Source organism: Bos indicus, chromosome 12 (genome assembly GCF_029378745.1).
Source record: "Bos indicus isolate NIAB-ARS_2022 breed Sahiwal x Tharparkar chromosome 12, NIAB-ARS_B.indTharparkar_mat_pri_1.0, whole genome shotgun sequence".
In the NCBI taxonomy this organism is placed as follows: Eukaryota; Metazoa; Chordata; class Mammalia; order Artiodactyla; family Bovidae; genus Bos; species Bos indicus.
Genome location: NC_091771.1, coordinates 12,947,634 through 12,968,504, shown reverse-complemented (window position 1 = coordinate 12,968,504; position 20,871 = coordinate 12,947,634). Strand labels below are relative to the sequence as shown.

General features: G+C 40.3%; 1 protein-coding gene across 4 annotated transcripts in view; it reads left to right on the top strand.

Annotated features, from left to right (window-relative positions):
* EPSTI1 (epithelial stromal interaction 1) overlaps window positions 1-20,365 on the top strand; it is a 100,055-nt gene extending 79,690 nt beyond the window's left edge. For 2 of the 4 annotated variants that reach the window (XR_011569674.1, XR_011569673.1), the window contains 4 exons: window positions 7,960-8,033; window positions 14,619-14,718; window positions 19,417-19,533; window positions 19,820-20,365. Coding sequence is in view for 2 of the 4 variants with exons in the window: in XM_070800026.1 (XP_070656127.1) it covers window positions 7,960-8,033; window positions 19,820-19,958 (213 nt within the window). In the remaining 2 variants the exon portion in view is untranslated. The remainder of the gene's footprint in view (window positions 1-7,959; window positions 8,034-14,618; window positions 14,719-19,416; window positions 19,534-19,819) is intronic. The other 2 variants (XM_019971216.2, XM_070800026.1) reach the window with 2 other exon arrangements.
* The last annotated feature ends 506 nt before the right edge of the window (window positions 20,366-20,871 follow it).

Genomic DNA, 20,871 nt, shown 5'->3' with positions numbered 1-20,871 from the left:
TAACACTGAAAAGCATTAGGTTAGAATTTCCAGAACAAATATTTTTATAAACATCCAAAGGTAGGGGTCCTTGAAGTTCATGGCATCAACTCTCCCGCTTCCATTATCCTTTTCCCCTTGTTGAGTTGAGAGAACATTCTCTCCTGGGAGAAGCATGTCTGCTTTAATGGTGATGACACTTTAATGTTTACATATAATGCAGTCAGGCTGACCATGTCAGAACACGCCCCACTGGAATTCGAACATGATTTTAAAATGACCCTGTCCTAGCCTCCGATTACCACAGCCTTGCTTTGGAACATGCCTTTAAACTCATCAGCTTTCTCACGCAGCCGGCCTTGTACACACCTGTTTGTTGTTTAGTCGAGCCTTTGGTAGAATGCAACGCAGAGAAGTGGTTTCCGTAACCCCTGGCAGGAAATGGTGACTCTTACTTCTTGCCATTAGCTTGGTCCCCCCAGCACTGCTTCATCTCAGCCCTTCCTCCAGCAAGAGCAGTCCCAGCAGGACTGGCACAGACTGGCACCATTTGCAGTGTTGTCCTTATTTACTAAACACTTACTTGGTGGCTTAGTTAGTAAAGAATCTGCCTCCAATGCAGGAGACCTGGGTTCAATCCCTGGGTCGGGAAGATCCTCTGGAGAAGGGAATGGCTACTCACTCCAGTATTCTTGCCTGGGAAATTCCATGGATGGTATAGTCCATGGGGTCACAAAGAGTTGGACACAACTGGGCGACTAACACACATATCTGACTTGGCCAGTGTTTACAGGAGGTTCTGCTTTAGCATCTCCAAAACGAGACTTTGTTTATCAGAGGACTTACGTACCTTCTCTCGATGGAGCGCCGTCTGAATGCAGGGAGGCGAGCAGAGCAGTGAGAAGACACACGTTCTCTCCCCTGGGAGCCTTCATGGATACATTTAAAATATCGAACCTTCGGGAACATTTGCTCCTTGTCTGTAGTTTGCATCCCTTCTTATTCTCTTGTCATGTTGCTTGAACTTGTGTCCAGTGTTGCGTTTCTTTCTGTTTCATGTCACAGCTGTTTCCCGGGTCTGTCGTCCTCATTATTCTGTGGTTTCCTTCAGGTTGGAGGTGGGTCTTCTTTGCATCTGTATCTCAGCCTGAATCCAGGTGTCTGGAGAATGGTTGGTGCTTCAGAAATATGTGTTGAGTGAAACAAGATTTGACAGTGTCTCAGATGCTTTGTGTCGTGTCCCTCCGACTTGGAGAGCATTTTTATTTTCTTAGTGTCCAAAGCTCAGTCCTTGGAACAGGAACGACTTGTTTTGTATCTGTCCAAGGAGGTGTTGCACTTCTGGGTTAGAACCACATCAACGACCCAGGAATATGCTTATAAAGCATGCAGATGCATCTGCAGTGGCTGTCAGCTCAGCAGAAGAAATTAATTAGTTGAAATTATCCTTTGTGGCACCAAAGGAAAACCAGCCTCTCTCTCCCTAGTAAACACGCTTTGCTGCTTGTAGAATAAAAATCCTGAGTGCAGCGGAACTTGAGCACCCCCTTCTGCCACCTGGGGTCGTGGTCCTGCGTGGTGGTGCCTCATCGACTCCCCTCCTGCCTCCCTCCTGCTGTTTTCTTCCCTCCCCTGTCCTTGCCTCTGTAACAGCACGCTCTGTGCTAGTCTCTTCCTGGCCTCTTTTTTGCCTTCCCTGACAGTTCTTGGCTTCATGATGTACTGTTTTGCTCTTTTACATTTTTGTGTATTAAAAACTAGATATCCATTGGGATTTTTAAATAAAGGAAAGCAGAAAGAAACAGAAATGGTCCTCCACACAGATATAAACCTTTCTTGATAGTTTGAGGAAGTAATGTTCACATGGTTCAAAGATTAAAACAACAAACACTACTTACGATATTAAAGTTTCCTCCCTCTGCCTACCTACCTGCCATGCTTTGAGCTCCAATGATAGTTACAATTAACATTTTAGTATGTGTTTTACCATAAAAATGTCTTAAGACACGTACATGCTATGCTATGCTAAGTCACTGCAGTCGTGTCCGACTCTGTGTGACCCCATAGATGGCAGTCACCAGGCTCCCCCGTCCCTGGGATTCTCCAGGCAAGAACACGGGAGTGGGTTGCCATTTCCTTCTCCAATGCATGAAAATGAAAAGTGAAAGTGAAGTCGCTCAGTCGTGTCCGACTCTTAGCGACCTCATGGACTGCAGCCTACCAGGCTCCTCCATCCATGGGATTTTCCAGGCAAGAGTACTGGAGTGGGGTGCCAAGATATGTATACCAGCATATAAAAGTTAAAAATGGATATATGTGTATCTTTTCTATTTACATGGAACAGTACCCTCCAAACTGCTCTGAACATTCCTTTTATCATTTAATGTATCTTAGAGATCTTGTCATCGGCGCCCCCGCTGCCATCCATCTAATTCTTTGGAGCAGTTGCATAATATCCCATCGTGTGGACGATGCCGTACTTTACTGTGCCAGGTCCTTGTAAATGTGCATGAAGTCTTTCCCTTAAACTTTAACTGTTTCAGTAATTCAGATGCGCCTCTCCTTTTACACATCTTTGAACATTCTGCAAAGGATGTGTACATTTTACATATTTATGGTTGCTGCTCTCCAAAAACTATTTTTTTATTAACTTAGACACTCCACCAAAATGCTGGAAGGTACCTGATTCTCTATCAAACTTTTCTAGTTTTTGTCAACAGGAAAGAAGAAAAACTTTATCTCATTGTTTTGGTTTATATTCTTTGACTATGTGTGAAAATGATGACTATTTTTAAATGTACAGGCATTCTGTGGTTTAGCTGCCAACTTCCTCTTCCTTTGCCTGGCCCTTTTTCTGTCGGTGTCTGTGTTTTCTTTATTGGTTTATATAAGGTCTTTAGCTTCCTCCTCAGGCCTTCCCTGAGCCTCCACCTAAAATAAGAACTGAGTCACTGAGCCTCACAACGGCATGTTTAATCCTCTGCATAGGATTATCGGTGGATATTTTTCTCATTTATTCATGGTCTTCTCTTTTTTTAGAATATAAACTCTTAAGGAGCAAGGATCTTGTCTGTCCTGTTATTGTATCCCCATCACATAGATGCAAGCCTGCCTCACAGTATGCACTCAGATATTGCTGAATGGCTGAATGAAAGAGTAACTGAATTAGCCTATGTGTGCCATAAACATCTTTTTAAGTTTTTATCCCAGTTGAAGTTTTGAATTTTGATGTAGCCAAATTTTTAATCCTTCTATTTCCTGAGTCTGTACCCTCCTCATTTCAAGTTTATAAATAAACTTACCCATGCCTCCTTTGGCAACTTATACGGTTCCATCTTTTAAGTTCAAGTCCTGGGGCTCTGTAAAATTTATTTTGATATAAAAATAAAGGATCTTGCTCTGATTTTTTCTCACAGTAGTCAGCTAGTCCATCATCATTCACTGCTCTCTCTCTTCTTTGAGGGTTTAGCAAAACAACTTATGGTGAGCTGTGCTTCCATGCAGTAAGTCTTTTCCTGAACTCAATCAAATTGTTTTAATTCCTGCAGTTTCATGATATTTTTGAATATTTGGGAAAGCTGGTTTTCACTCATTTCTTTTTTTCAGGAATTTTTTTATTGCTATTTGCTAATTTATCTTTTACCAGATAAATTTAAGGATCATTTTTGTCAAGGCTGAAAAAATTATCTTAAAAATTATTTTAAGGAAATATGTGGTAATACACATCTATAAAATATATGCTTCAAAGGTTTTAAAAAACTCTTTTGTCTCATATCTAGGATTGATGTCCTAATTTAGCCTGTCCAGGGTTCATGTTATCAAACTTGGAATGGCTGGATACAGAAGTTGCTCCTTGGAGAAATGGGTTAATATAAGTGGGAAAAAATAGCATCCTTTGACAAGAGGGATTTAGGTTTGAACTTAGGTTAGATAGATTCTGCTAGAACTTTTGAGTGTAATGGGCTCTACAGTTCTAGATGTGGCTGTTTATTCTTGAGTATGATTAACTAATGACAAGTTATCCTTTATCTCCACAGCCTATACTGGATGCATTTTTATAGATTAGGTACAAAAATGTCCAAGCTCTCGTCTTTATTTGTTACTTAGGAGCCATTTATCCCTTGACAAAATACTTAAACTGAGTCTCTGATCCTTTGTTTCCTCTTCTATAAAGCAAGTGTAATAATGTTTATCCATTCATTCATCAAAAAACACTGTCTGCCTACCTTTGAGAATTGTTGTGAGGATCAAGTAACAGAATTCCAGTGTAATTTTTGCTTCAGAATATTAAGGTCTGGTTAAACACTGCACTTTCACAACATTTCATTTGCTTAACTCCAGTCCCGCTCTCCCTAGATCCCCTAAAAAGAAAATAAAGGGAATGTTTTTTTTTTTTAAGGCATAAGCCAGTATGTAGAACAAAAATGCAGACCAGGAGACTGTAGCAAAAAATGTTATCAGCACAATTTTGGAAGCTGGTAGGAAGAGCAGGAGAAGGCAGAACTCATTTTCAAGAAATGTAATACTGATATTGAAGCAGTCCAGATACAGATGTGGAATTAGAGGCACCTGGCATCTCGGAGGGCTAGAGTTGAAAAAAGGGTGACTTGGAAATCTAGCTGAGGAGTGGTAAGACCCCTAGGACTCTTCCCTCACCACAGTGAAACTTAAAGTTATCAGGATGAAGGATGAGGATGGTGGTGTACCAGGAAGGGAAGTGGGCACTGGGATGGAGGTAGTAATAGAGATGTAAATCTCCATGGTAGGAGGCCAAATGATAATGCTACTTTTTTTTAAATTAAGAAACAGAAGAATATTCATGCTTTAAACAAGACAATTGACAGATGAAATCACACACAAATACTGAACATGATTGTATGGGTGAGAGGGAAGACTGGGACTTCCTTTATTTTAATATAAGCCTAGTATAAGTAGTACTGTTGCTTGGTAGATTTTTAAACTATGCTTATACAGTGACAGAAATTAAAGTGAAAGACTTTATGCCACTGTGAAAAAGTAAGTCTCTAGCACAAGCCTCAGCATTTAATACTTGCGAAGTGACTGAATGAATACTCTTTTTCCTTTGTCATTGGTGCTCAGGAGAAATTAGAATTAAATATTGTGCTTTAGGGATTCAGTTCAGTTCAGTTCAGTCGTTCAGTCGTGTCTGACTCTTTGCGACCCCATGAATAGCAGCACGCCAAGCCTGCCTGTCCATCACCATCTCCCGGAGTTCACTCAAACTCACGTCCATTGAGTCGGTGATGCCATCCAGCCATCTCATCCTCTGTCGTCCCCTTTTCCTCCTGCCCCCAATCCCTCCCAGCATCAGAGTCTTTTCCAATGAGTCAACTCTTTGCATGAGGTGGCCAAAGTACTGGAGTTTCAGCTTTAGCATCATTCCTTTCAAAGAACACCCAGGGCTGATCTCCTTCAGAATGGACTGGTTGGATCTCCTTGCAGTCCAAGGGACTCTCAAGAGTCTTCTCCAACACCACAGTTCAAAAGCATCAATTCTTCAGCACTCAGCTTTCTTCACAGTCCAACTCTCACATCCATACATGACCACTGGAAAAACCATAGCCTTGACTAGACAGGCCTTTGTTGTCAAAGTAATGTCTCTGCTTTTCAATATGCTATCTAGGTTGGTCATAACTTTTCTTCCAAGGAGTAAGCGTCTTTTAATTTCATGGCTGCAGTCACCATCTGCAGTGATTTTGGAGCCTCAAAAAATAAAGTCTAACACTGTTTCCACTGTTTCCCCCTCTATTTCCCATGAAGTGATGGGACCAGATGCCATGATCTTCATTTTCTGAATGTTGAGCTTTAAGCCAACTTTTTCACTCTCCTCTTTCACTTTCATCAAGAGGCTTTTTAGTTCCTCTTCACTTTCTGCCATAAGGGTGGTGTCATCTGCATATCTGAGGTTATTGATATTTCTCCCAGCAGTCTTGATTCCAGCTTGTGCTTCCTCCAGCCCAGCGTTTCTCATGATGTACTCTGCATATAAGTTAAACAAGCAGGGTGACAATATACAGCCTTGACATACTCCTTTTCCTATTTGGAACCAGTCTGTTGTTCCATGTCCAGTTCTAACTGTTGCTTCCTGACCTGCATGCAGGTTTCTCAAGAGGCAGGTCAGGTGGTCTGGTATTCCCATCTCTTTCAGAATTTTCCACAGTTTATTGTGATCCACACAGTCAAAGGCTTTGGCATAGTCAATAAAGCAGAAATAGATGTTTTCCTGGAACTCTCTTGCTTTTTCCATGATCCAGCAGATGTTGGAAATGACCTCTGGTTCCTCTGCCTTTTCTAAAACCAGCTTGAACATCTGTTCATGTATTGCTGAAGCCTGGCTTGGAGCATTTTGAGCATTACCTTACTAGCATGTGAGATGAGTGCAATTGTGCGGTAGTTTGAGCATTCTTTGGCATTGCCTTTCTTTGGGATTGGAATGAAAACTGACCTTTTCCAGTCCTGTGGCCACTGCTGAGTTTTCCAAATTTGCTGGCATATTGAGTGCAGCACTTTCACAGCATCATCTTTCAGGATTTGAAATAGCTCAACTGGAATTCCATCACCTCCACTAGCTTTGTTCGTAGTGATGCTTTCTAAGGCCCACTTGACTTCACATTCCAGGATGTCTGGCTCTAGGGATTAATGTGTAGCTTATTTGGATTATCACAGTATAAGAAACCAGTCTTTATTTTGCAGGCTATACAATGTTGGAAGGCCTTAAATAAAACTAAAAGAATAAAATGTCAATCTGAATTTTGAACTTACTTTATACTTTTCATCATGGAAGTTTGGAGGTTAAAAAAAATACGCAAGCTGCTGTGTGTTTATCAAGAGGTGGCTGTATTTTCTCTGTCAGTTAGTGCTGGAGTCGGAAAACCTCTTTCACTCAGGCACTAACTCATGACAGGGGCCTGATAACTTCCCTCTGCCTTTTTCTGCCTGTGACATGAGGTTATAACTTGGTCCGCCTCAAGGTGTAGGCAGTTGAGTATTGAGATTCTCTGGCAACCTAGTTGTTTGGTTTGATACTGTGAGCACAGTAACTGAATGTGGAAGTTGCTGACTCTTCCAAGAAGACAGAATGTCAGAAGCTAGAGATTTAGTTGGAGTAACATGACCGCCTATTTGAAGCAAAGCATCCACTCCCATGTTCTGCTAGTATTAGAAATAACTGGTCAATGAGACGGAGAAGGCAATGGCACCCCACTCCAGTACTCTTGCCTGGAAAATCCCATGGATGGAGGAGCCTGTTAGGCTGCAATCCATGGGGTCGCTAAGAGTCGGACACAACTGAGCGACTTCACTTTTCACTTTCACTTTTCACGTTCATGCATTGGAGAAGGAAATGGCAACCCACTCCCGTGTTCTTGCCTGGAGAATCCCAGGGACGGGAGAGCCTGGTGGGCTGCGTCTATGGGGTCGCACAGAGTCGGACACGACTGAAGTGACTTAGCATAGCATAGCATAGTCAATGAGAGGTGAGTGATTATTCTCCAGGATGGAAAATGTGTTTCTAATGGAATTGCTCTACAGAGTTGAGTCCAATATATATTTGTAAGCAGCTGTGGATTTGTTGGGAAAAAGAAGCTCAAGAAATTACCAAGAAATAGTATTGTGTAACATTCCTTAAGGAAACTAATTGGATTTGTTTTTCTTTGTAAGACACAGGTGAGTTTGGCTCACTTTGCGTTTTCTCCTGAGTATGTTGTACCTAATGGTCTAATAGCTTGAACATGCACATTCCCTTTTTAATCTCACAGTTTTACACTCACAGTTATTACTTGGCTGAGGCACAATTATTTTTGCTACCTAGTTATGTAAGAAAACAATTTCACATGGAAATGGCACTTAAGTAAAAGTTTCAAAAATGAAATATTGTGCTAGCTAAGGTTAAATATGTAATTAATTTGGGTGTCTTCTGTACAACCATGTTAACTGAAAACCATATTTTAATGTTCCTAGGGTGAATTACTGGAATTTAAACGACAGCAACAGGAGGAAGAAAGAACCAAAAGCCACCAAGCTGAACACAGGAGGTATGAACCACTAAGATAAGCATCCTTGGTTAAAACGATTACCTATAAAGGTTTTGCAATGTTTTAGGAAAACACAGTCATACTGAACAGGATTTTGGAATCTATATTAGTTTTTTAATCATTATATTATTGGGGTGTGGTATGTGTGAGAATGCCAGCTGCTACACACACATACACACACACATACATATACAAACAATATCCAATTTTTCTGAACTGGCAACATAAATTGACCCTAGAAAGTGGACTCAGCTCTCAAGGTCTGTTTGTTTAGGTTATACTTAATCTCGCTCCCATAAGACAAAGCCACAGTAATCCTTTTATATAATCCTTACCATTTGTACACTACTTTATAATAACTGAACTAGTATAGATGGTAAGATACTCATACCTGAATATAAAAGCTGAGACAAGAACTATCATTGGTTATTTTATGTTGACTGATATATGAGGGAAAATTTTTTACAATCAGTAAGTAATTTTTAATAGTGGAAATAGTCTTTATCTTATTTCTAATGTCAGACATTGAGAGTGCCCAGAATATCATGTTGATATTGGGTGAGCGCTAATAATTACCTTATCTATCATTATTCTAGATTTTCCTAGGGAGCAGTTGGGTTATTTGAGTTTATTGCCATGTGATTGAGTGTCTCAGGAGAAGAATTTAATATAAAGGCCTTCATGATTTAAAGGAGCAAATTCTTTCGAAACTGACTGGCTTCATTTATGTGTTTGACCTTCCCACTATTACTAAGAAGTACTTTTAAACTGTGGTGGTTTCATTTTGTAAATGAGACTTTAGAAAGTGTTAATGGAAGTTCCTAATTCTGCTGTACCTGCCAACTGTGGCTGTGTTTTCATATTATTTTGAATGGATTATTCTGCTTCCATGGTCCTGTCAAAATAGTTTTAAAATGTTAAATGTGAATTTATGTGTTTTTCTCTGGTTATAAGTGAAAAAGTGAAAGTGTTAGTCACTCAATTATGTCTGACTCTTTGCAACCCCATAGACTGTAGCCCACCAGGCTCCTCTGTTCATGGGATTCTCTGGGAAAGAATACTGGAGTGGGTTGCCATTTCTTTTTCCAGGGGATCTTCCTGACCCAGGGATCAAACCTGGGTCTGCTACATTACAGGCAGATTCTTCACTGTCTGAGCCACCAGGGAAGCCCCTCTCTGGTTGTAAGGAAACATCAAAATTCTGATACACTGGTTAGACTATTTTGTTGGATAAAGGGGAACCATTACTACTACCTATTTTTTGTTTTGTTTTTATTTTTCATTTTAAAAACTTTTTATTTTGTATTGGAATATAGCCAGTTAACAAACAATGCTGTGATAGTTTCAGTTGAACATCAAAGGGACTCAGCCATATATATACATGTATCCTCTCCCCCACAGGTGGACCTTTGCCAACAAAGGTCCGTCTGTCAAAGCTATGGTTTTTCCTGTGGTCATGTATGGATGTGAGAGTTGGACTGTGAAGAAGGCTGAGCACCAAAGAATTGATGCTTTTGAACTGTGGTGTTGGAGAAGACTCTTGAGAGTCCCTTGGACTGCAAGGAGATCCAACCAGTCCATCTTGAAGGAAATCAGTCCTGAATATTCATTGGAAGGTCTGATGTTGAAGTTGAAACTTCAATATTTTGGCCTCCTGATGCAAAGAACTGACTCATTGGAAAAGACAGTGATGCTGGGAAAGATTGAAGGCAGGAGGAGGGAACAACAGAGGATGAGATGGTTGGATGGCCTCACCGACTTCGATGGACATGAGTTTGGGTAAACTCCAGGGGCTGGTGATGGACAGGGAGCCTGGCGTGCTGCAGTCCTTGGGCTCGCAGAGTCAGACACGACTGAACGACTGAACTGAACTGATTCTCCCCCAAACTCCCTTCGCCATTCAGGCTGCCACATAACATTTACTGCTACCTTTTTTTTTTTTTTTTTAATAAATTAGGTCATAAATTAGTTTAGTCTTTTACTTTTTCTCTTTAAAAGTCTTTCTATTAAAAAACCCGATATTTCTATAACAGTAGTTATTAGTAGCCAGCATTTCTCTGGATTTCTGAGGATTAATTGGATTATAAAGCTTTAGGCATTTTAAAGATAGTGATATGTCACATTAATAGGCCCCTCTACTAAGAAATTAATCTTCAGTGGGCACCCAATAAAAATACATTATTTGATTAGAGGTCAAAAAGATTACTTTTTGTTATAGGAACTTTGACCTTTATTTCCTTATTGCTGAATACCTAAATACTGATGGCACTATTTCTTTCCTTCACCTTCTATTCTTTCTATTGATTCTAGTTAAATATAGATCCCAGTTTAATCCAATAGGAAATCCCTCTGGATAATAAACTCAGTAACCAGTTTTGAAACAATTGGTCAAGTCTTTATACATATTTTATTTATACTATCAGTTTTTGATAAAGGCTCATGTTTGTATTGTCCTTTGGTGTTTACAGTGAGCTCTTCCATCTTTTCATGCTCATTCAGTTGTCACTTAAAGAATAAAATAGCTGTGTCCATTCCTGCTGAGGGCAGCAATACAAGCTATGTGGTTTGGGGAAAGGGGTCGTTAAGTTAGGTTTTCTCCAGGGACATAATTTTATTGGAGACAAGAAGACGATGTGTTTTCTACTGTTTGGAAGTTCACATAGCAGAAAATGCAGCCCTGAGTTTTATAATAGAAATCATGCACATTCCTAACAAGCTTTACAACCAACCCTGTAACGATTGAATCTGATGGCACCTGAACCTGACCCAGTGTAACTTTCTGAGGAAGAGAAGAAAGTTAAAACTTCAGAGGAAAAAACAGAGCGCTGGGGGTGAAGGACTTGAACTGGGCTGCAAGCTGGAAATTGGAATGAACTGAATTGATTTATTGAAACATGAATCATCTCTGAACAATAGTTTTTATCCAAGTTAAGCCTCTGAAGAAAATCCTGAGCACTAGCTTGACAGCAATGAAATATATGTATTTTCTAAAACTAGTAAACAAAAATATAAACTGGTACTTTTCCCCCCATTTCAATTTGTTACTGAGTCCAAGCTCGCACTTTTTGTCCCATGACAGGCCAATAAATTGAGAGATGAGTTGTTGGGACAAAGAATAGCAACGTTATTGGACAGCTGGCAAAAGATGGTAGACGTGTGTCTCAAAGAACCAGTCTTGCCTGAATTAGATTCAGGCTTCTTTTCTACTAAAAGGGGAGGGAGTAAAGTCAAACATTTCCTGGTTCCAGTCAGTCACTGGAGTTTATAGTTTCTTCTTCACCGAAGTCATTAATAGAGGACCTGGTCAGGATGTTTCCTGCGAGCTAAACAAAGGTATTTTAGCTTAATGCTCATTATCTGAGAAGCAGGGTTCTCAGAGATGGGCCATTATGTATAATTTAAGCTTATAGGCAACATCCCTTTCGTGATTAACTTGTAATAGAATACAAAAGGTTCTTCCCTATTACAAATTCTTGATAGAAATTGAAAAAGTAATCTCTTTACCACCTGTGATCTCTAGTTGACCCAGTCTGCTGTCCTCTTAGTAACACGCTCAAAAGTGAATCACATCACCTTGTGAACATGACAAAGTCATCCATCTTCAAAGTGTTTAAGTGAATTGAGAGCAGTGGACAATGAACTACTCTCACTACCACGGCTAATTTTACAATGCAGCTGCAGTCACAGAAAGAGGCTAATGTGGGGACCATGCACCAGGACAGTTCATTCATTCACCTCTTAGGAATCAGGGCATACCCTGTGCTTTGTTCTAGGCACTAGGAATAGGTGTGAACAAGGCAGAGGTCGTCCCCAACTGCATGGGATTTACAGGCTAGAGGAGATAAATAGAAGTTAACAATTTAGCAGCAAGATTGTTTCAGATAGCGATGCACACATGAGGACCACATCCCAAAGTGACACTAAGGGACAGATTACAGGCAATAGTTCCTCAGTGAAGAGGTGACATCCAGGAACAAGAGTCAGTCACACAGAGATGGGAAGGGGGCAAAACATTACAATGGGATGTCCCCTCTTACCAAGCATAGCAACAAACACAAAGGCCCTGAATCGGGAATAAGCTTGAACTTTCTGAGGCCCAAATGATTTGATTATAGACGGTGAGAAAAAGAAGACTACAAAATGAGGAAAGAAAGATAGGCAGGAAATAGAAGATTTTGTAAGTCAATTATTTTATTCTAAGACTAATAAGTCGTGGGAGGGTTTTTTAAAAAAAAAAGGAAGGCCTGATCCCTTTTATAATTTATTCAAGTGGTTGTGTGGAGAATGGATTGCAGAGGGCAGGAGTGGAAAGAGAGGCAAATGAGAGAAGATAGGAATTTGGACTAGAATGGTGGCCATGGAAATAAACAGGTAAATTCAGGATGTGTTTAGTGGGTGGAGCCAACAAGGATTCTAGTGGATTGGATGTGAGGTGGGAAAAGGAATATTGAGGGAACGTCTGTCTTTGTTACTGACAGAGAGACTGGATAAAAACAGCCCCAGGTGTATGGACTGTCCAACGAACAGTCCAGGTGTATGGACTATACTGTTGGTTGTAGAGTTTTAGGGGAATCAAAGCCACTTCCTTCTTCCTTAATATTCAAGTCTCCAGCTCAGGTATCTTATTTCAATCTGCATGCTGAGAGGTCTAGAAAAGGTGGTGTAAACATTCAGTTCTGCAGTGAACTAGGCTGACCAGTGGAGAAGGAAATGGCAGCCCACTGCAGTATTCTTGCCTGGATAATCCCACGGACAGAGGAGCCTGCTAGGCTACAGTCCACAGGATCACAAGAGTCAGACACGACTTAGCACCAAACCACCACCACCAGGCTGACCAGAATATGACACCTTGGTAGATTTTATAGTGAGGGATTAAAAAAAAAAAAAGCTTTCTAATAACTAAGATGTAACCACTGCAAAATGGGGCTTGAAGTTGAAAACAGCAACCAAAAACCAGAGACTAACATGAATCAACATGCAGTTGGCATTTTAGCTAAACATACTGAGCAAGACCAAGAGGCAAAACCCCCAGCCTCTGACTCTGCCACTCAGCAGTCATTATCCTCAAAGTTCCCAAATCTTACATAGATGTTGACTTACAGCCACCCACAATGACCACATTCGTTACACTTCATGACTAAAAAGGAGGCTCACCTCACTGGGTCCTGCCTAACCCCTCTTCCACAAGCATGGATTGAATGGTTTCTGGGCTCCAGGCACTGTATTTCTGTTGAGAAGCTTATGGCCTTCATGATGCTATTCCTCCACAATTCATTCACATCATAGGGTACCTGCTGCTGTTAAGTTGCTTCAGTCATGTCTGACTCTGTGCAACCCCATAGACGGCAGCCCATCAGGCTCCGCCGTCCTTGGGATTCTCCAGGCAAGAACACTGGAGTGGGTTGCCATTTCCTTCTCCAATGCATGAAAGTGAAAAGTGAAAGTGAAGTCGCTCAGTCATGTCCAACTCTTAGCAACCCCATGGACTGCAGCCTTCCAGGCTCCTCCGTCCATGGGATTTTCCAGGCAAGAGTCCTGGAGCGGGGTGCCATTGCCTTCTCCGTCATAGGGTACCTATCACCATGCTCTTTCTCCAGCTGCCGTGTCTCTGACTCTGCTCAGCCATACATGGGCAACACAGAGCATGGTGTGGCCTTTTTCCTTTTTAAATTTAAAAACTGTAAGATGTAACACACAAAAGTCCATGAAAAGGATATTTAGGATGGTTAATTATAAAATGGGACACCCAGGTAGCCAGCTCCAGTAACATAATATAACCATCATCCTACAGGTAACCCTGTCTTGACTGTTAGGATGATCACTTCTTGCCTTTCTAATCCTCTCCAGTAATCTTGCCTGAAGAATTCCATGAACGGAGGAGCCTGGGAGGCTACAGTCCATAGGGTTGCAAAGAGTCAGACGTGACTGAGCAACTATCACTCATCACTTATATGTTTGACTTTATTTCTGCGATTGGTTGCTGCCAGTATGATCAAACATTAGGGAAAGATGTATCCCTTCTTTTGAAAGCTTGGGCTTCCTTCTTCAGGTGCCTGTCTTTCTTCCCTTTTCTCACACTCTCTTCCTGTTTTCCTTCTGCTTTTCACTAGTGGGATTTACCTTAGAAAGACTGGCAATGGGGTACAGAGTGTATGGGAGAGACATTTATCTTGTAATACTATTAACGGCACCACAGAAGTGTGTTTGGTTTCTCTTCATGTTTTAGCTCTTGGTGAAGCTTCCATCTTCCTTCCTCCTCTGGGGTGCACGCCTGGCATGGCCCTGAGGGGTATGGGTGTTTGGGTGACCAAGATGCTTGTAGAACTAGTAGAGGTGGGTGAGCGAATCTCTGGAGTAAAGAATTTATGCCCGTTTTGGACTGAGTCAAGACTACCACCACCTCCACCAGAGGACTGTTCCCAGCATGTCATATGGTTAATATGAAAAGAAGTCTCTGTAGATTTCTTCTGAGCTGGATGGGGGCAGAGCTCCCCACAGTCCATTCAGACATCACATTAGGTTCTCAGAAATCTCTCAGCCCTGCAGCAAGCTTTCCACTTACCCACATTTTTCATTGTTTTAAAGGGTAAATAATGCTTTTCTGGACCGACTCCAAGGCAAAAGTCAACCAGGTGGCCTCCAGCACTTTGGTGGTTATTGGAATATGAATAGTGGTAACAGCTGGGTGAGTTTTATTATTTTTTTCTCAAAAAATAAATATTTCCAAGTTGAAGAATAAAAACAATGAGAATTTAAAAAATATGTTGTGGCCTTCTCTCTAGATAAATATTTTTTTGGTGTGCCATTCAGCTGTGTGGTGGGCAGGCAGCTGGGGTGATTACTGTAAATTCCACAATAGCTTCTGAGAGATGGAGAAAGTCCTGATTTCAGCTCTAGCCCAATGCCAATCACAATAAAAAATGACACCTGCCCTTTGTTTGCTGTGTGATTGCCTGGACTGCAAGTCTTTAAAAAAAAAAAAAAAAAAATCCCCCTTTGCCCAGGCATACAATAAAAACCAAGGAACATTTTTTTTTTCCAGGAAGATTTTCAGTGAAATATGGTTCTAAAAATAGTAAGCATTCTCTTGTAACATATTCTTTCAGTGAAACTAGCACATCAAAGAAATCAGTATTTAATTTTTCACTACAAAATGATTTTTAAAAAAACCCTATGGCAAAAGGCACTTTTTGAAAATGAAATGTTCTTACAGATTTGGGGGAAGAAAGCCCTGCGACTGTGTTGTAATATGTGTGTAATGTGTTTTGTGTGCACAGTAGATTATTTAAACAGCACCAAAGCTTTGGAATGTATGGGATTGTGGGGTTTGCAATGTGTACAGAATTAAAACTAAGCACAGTGGGTTTTACAATTTAATTGAAGCCTAAGTATATTTGTACTTATTTAAAAAAAAAGGAACAGACAGAAATCTTTAAACTGGTAAAATATGAGAAAATAATCAAGTACTTGCTGACCTGGTAACTCTAGAGGAGATCACCCCTTAATAAATACTTGGTGGACAAAAAATCATTTTTGAGAAAATAATCTGTTAGAGATTTGATATGCGTGATTCCTTGGAATGCATCTAGTGGTTAAAATTTATGGATAGATCTCACAAACGTATATATATTGAAGATAATTAAATGTAGGCAAATTGTAGAGAATGCATAGTGGGTGTGTCTATTTATAATGTATGCTCCTGTGTATCACTAAGGCATTCAGAGTAGAGACAATGTACAAAGATAGAAAGGAATCAAAACAGTATCTTTGTATTGTGTGTGAAATTGACAAATTATTGAGTTAAAAGAATATGTGAGTAGGAGTCATGTGGAAAATAGGGTATTGTGAATTTAAGACACTATCCAAGTTTATAGAATTTATAAGTAGTGAATGTGATTGAAACTCAGATTTTGGACAGGACTTGGAACCTTGCTGTATATTTTCTCCTGTACTTAATAACCCCAATTTTGAAGGTGCATATACATAGAAAGGGCTTCCCTGGTGGCTCAGATGGTAAAGAATCCACCTACTGTGCAGGAGACCTGGGTTTAATTCCTGGGTTGGGAAGATCCCCTGGAGGAGGGCATGGCAACCCACTCCAGAATTCTGGAGGTGAATCCCGTGGAGAATCCCATGGACAGGGGAGCCTGGCGGGCTACAGTCCATGGGGTAGCAAAGAGCTGGACACGACTGAGAGACTAAGCACACATACACAGAAAAAACCTGGGGCTGAAGAGTAGATGACAGGAGAGAGTAAATGAATACTCCATGGGCTGCCATGAGGGGAATAGGGATGTGGGAGTCTGGCTTCCCCTGACTGTTGATAGGTCTTAGGTAAGTGAGCTGTGGATCTCCACTTGGGTTCCTCACAGATAGAAAGAGAGAAACATCACTTTCTCAGGATATGATGTGAGTGAGGATGACTGAAGATTCCTTACTAAGACGGGCATACCCAAGTCCAGCGTGGTCACTGGCTTTTCACTTGTGTGAAAGAAGCAGTGACACGGAGGCGAAAACTTGCCCAGGTTCTCATCTCCACCTCACTTCACTGCAGACATCCCTTCCTCTGTGTCTGCTTTTCGTTATGGCACAGATTCTGTCTTCTCCATCCACTGGGGGGCTTTATTCTAACAATGCTCCTCCCTCTCTCCCGAACTGTCACATGAAAATTCTCATCAGCAGAAAATGTAAATATTAAATTATATTGATGCCCATTTTCCTCTTGCTACTGTCCTATTTCTTTGTTCCCCTTTAGAGAAAAACTTTGAGGGATTTGTCCTGTTTCCAATTTCTTTATTCCCTTTTCTCTTAAAGCCCCTCTAATCAGAATTTAGACCATCTCTGTCTAACCACAAAGTTCTTCTTGTGGTCACTAACATTGTCTACATTGCAAAATCGAGTGGTTATTTCTCAGTCTTCATCTTTTGACTGATTAGCCTCATTTGTCATGGTAAATCACTGCCTCCTCTTTGAAACTCTTTGTTTACTTGGCTTCTGTACTCTCCTGGGTTTTATTTCAGTGACCACTGCTTTCCAAGCTCCTTTGCTGAATCCTCTCTTTCTGTCCTCTCCACATTAGAGTGCCTCAGGGATACATCTTGGACTACCTTCTTTACGTTCACTTAAGACCTTCATGGCCTCATTCATTCTCATGAAATTAAATACCAATATGCTTTTTACTCCCAAATTTCAACTTCCAGCCTCCATCTCTTCCTCTAGACTTGCAGATCCATTTTTCTACCCAACATCACTACTTGTGTATCTGATAGACATTTCAACCTTAACATGTCTAAAACTTCACCTCTGATGCCCTTGACCCCACTTCTCTGTCTGCACTTTTTCATGTTTGCATGACTGACTCTTACACCTCTACAGCTGATGCATCAGCAAGTCTCCTTGACTCTTCCTTCAAAATGTATCCAGTCTTGCAGCTTCATCCACCTTCGCCACTATTATCATGATCCCAACCACCATCATTGCTCATCTCAATTCTTGAAACCATCTCCTAGATGGTGTCCTTGCTTTCGCGCTTCCACCTAGAGTCTGTTCTCAACATGAGACTGAAAAATAAGTCATCTGCTGTCACTCCTTGGCTCAAAGCCCTCCAGTGGCTCTGATGACTCCAGAGTAAAAGCCACAGGATGTCTATTACTCATCCTTACAGATGCTTCAAGACCTAGAGCCCACACTACTCCTCGGGCACTCTCCTCCGACTGCCATTCTTCCTCATTCCTCCCAGCCACGCCAACTTTCTTTGGCTGTTCTCTGAATACTTAAGAACTGGCTGCTCCCTTTATACTCTTCTCCAAAACATCCAAATGATTTGTTCTCTTTCAGGTATGTTCTTAAGTTCCAAGGATTCCTTGGCCATCCATTTGATGCTGCCACCAGACTCCTGCAATTCTCTTTCCAGGCTCCATTTCTTTTTTCTATAGCACTCTGCAACTTCTGGCCTAATTTTCTAACATCATTTTCTTAGATGTTTTGTTGATCAATTACTATTATTCTATCCTTGTGATAATTTATGTTCCATATTCCATCAGAGCAGGGCTCTTTGACTATTTTGTTCAGTGGTATATCCTAAGTATAACACAGTGACTAGAACTTACCACAAGGATAGGAAACAGATAGCTGTGGCTGAGGGCAACAAAACGAAATTTAGAACCAAATGATTTGAGACACTTAAATGATTAGATATTGAATTTAAGATATCTATGTATAAAACATTTGGAATAAATATTGACTTTGAAATGATACACAAAAACAAGAGACAAAGACAACAAGGAAGATTCAAAGAGAGCAAAGTAGAACTTCTAGGAAGAAAAAATTATAATCTTTGAAATTAAAGCACCCAATGAATTTATAACAAAACGAATACAAATTAAGAACTAAACCAAAATACCACTTCTTATCTATTATTTGGCAAAATACAAGAGATTGACAACATGCTCTATTTGCAAGACAGGGGAGACAGTTTCACACTTTGTAGGTAGGATTCAAAATGATTTAAATTGTATCTAGGTACTGTTTTCCCATAAAATAAAAAACAGGCCTACACATATTACAGAAAAGTTTTACTAAATGTTCAAGAAACAGATTATTCCAAGTGTCCAGAATGTTTTCCTGATAAATGAAAAGAAGGGAGTATTCTTCCAAAGGATTAAGCAGGTGAATGTAACTTAGAATCAAAACAAAGACTATATAGAAAAAAAAATCATAGGCCAGTCTCACTCATAAACATAGATTAAAAAAGTCACAACAAAATTTTCACAGATTTAACAATGAATTTTTTTAAAAAAGCATAGTATGTACTTATCTCAGAAATTTAAGTTTGGCTCATCACAAATAAATAGAACCAAAAAATTGCCAAGATAATATACCACATAAATTATAGGAGAAACACCTATAGATTATAGGAGAAACATCTCAACAGATACAGAGAAAGCATTTGATAAATTTCAGTATTCATTTGTGGTAAAAAATCTTTAGCAAACTAGGTATAGAAAATAAATTTATCTAATACAAGGGATGAAAAATCTATAATGAAAACACATCCAAAGCTTTTCTTTGAATCACACATAAGATGTATCTAAGGTAGGATATTTAAAGAATCAGTTCAGATGATCATTTCTCTGATACCAGTAGGTGAGACCCTTTGAGATGCTGTGGAAACTCTGAATCCTGTGTCTTCAAGGGCAGTTAAGCATTTGCCATGACCCATGAGGCAACCTGAGATTTTAGTTTCCCAGAATGTTCGAGCAGCAGTAGTCTGAAACCTCGGTGGACCTTGGGCTGGTAGTCTGGGAGGCTTGATCGAGATGACATGACTGTTTGCACATGGCGGGAGGAGGGAACTCATTTAAGTCTGTCTCCTTTCCTCCAGGTCCCCTTAGACGTCACCTTCCTGCTGTATAATAGAGTGCTCTTCCACTCCACACATTTCCACTGAAGTAGCTCTGCTCTGTACTGTATTTGCCCTGTCCTTGCTCTAACTGTGGAGGTGGGGTGACAACATTTGTGAACACTGTTAGTTGTCACCCGTGTTAGCCTGTCTCTTAGAACACAGCTGATGAGCTGTCACTCAATAAGCCAACGCACTGTTGACAGAGACCATCTTGTGAGTCAAAATGGAACTTGAAAATTAAATCATTTCACTGGGACTTGAAATCATTAAAAAAATAGTCATGTAGTCAGAGTGTTTTTTGGAGGAACTTCATTTTGGATTTACAAAGGCTTTGAATTCTGTTTTGTTGCTGGTGCTAATTTTCGTTTTCTTTTTCTTCCAGGATACATGAGAAATATTTGCTTATGCCTGGCCTTTGTCAACTGACCTTGAAAAACCACACGAGATGTTTTTCTTTCTTGCAGCTTTGTTCAGCCTCACTGTTTTTTACCTTGACTCCAACTACCCACCCACTCAGCTGAGCGGCTGAGGATAACTGGTTTCTTCTCCCTGTCATTATTTATGCATATTTGTAGGCGCAGATTACTGAACTCATATTTAATCTCTACTGCTAGTGAAATGCTGCATTATTTTTCTAATCGGTTTTGCCTCTTATTGGAAGGATAATTACAGCCATGTTAGTAAGCTAGAATAGCAGAGAGTCACTTGATGCTTTCAGGTTAGTGAGAGCTGTGGCTGCTGCCTGCCTGTCTGTCTCTATAAACAGCTAATTTTTTTCTGCTTCTCAGATCAGGTTTGGGAAAGCTCTGGCACCTTTAGATTTGTATCCCTATTTTCTTAATTCAGGCTACAAATGTGACCAAAATAAAAATCCTTTATATGCTTTTAAACAAATTTATAAATAAAATTTGAACTGCTTTTGTATAAATGGTTTGTGTTTGTTTTTAATGAAAAGCTCTTGAGTTTTTCTCTCTTGTTTTTATATCTTCTTTACAGTCCATAGAGATCAAATGTAGTACTACAATCACTACTGGGTTTGGCTTTGGTTTTGACTTATTAATACTGTTCCTCTAGTTTTTGAGAGTGGGACAGTTCATTTCCTGAAAGGTCATAAAAATCAGCTGGACACACATGTCGATACCACATGTGGTTTGTGGGTGTTTTAGAAACTTGTCTTTGCTCATGCAACCTAGTTCCTGTTACTAGTTCAGTAGGTTTTCCTGTTCTTTTATGACCTTGAACCAGTTTGTAGACCTTGGTGTGGGAATTACTGGTTTTCCACACTGTATGGTCTGGCCACCCCCTCTCCTCCCACGTTACATAAGAGAAGCATTGCAGCATTGCATTTAGTCTTAGAATGAAGGTTGGAAGAGTAGATAATTTTTGGAACTGGACAAGAGCAGACAATACTGTGCGACATTAAGAGCTCTCCTG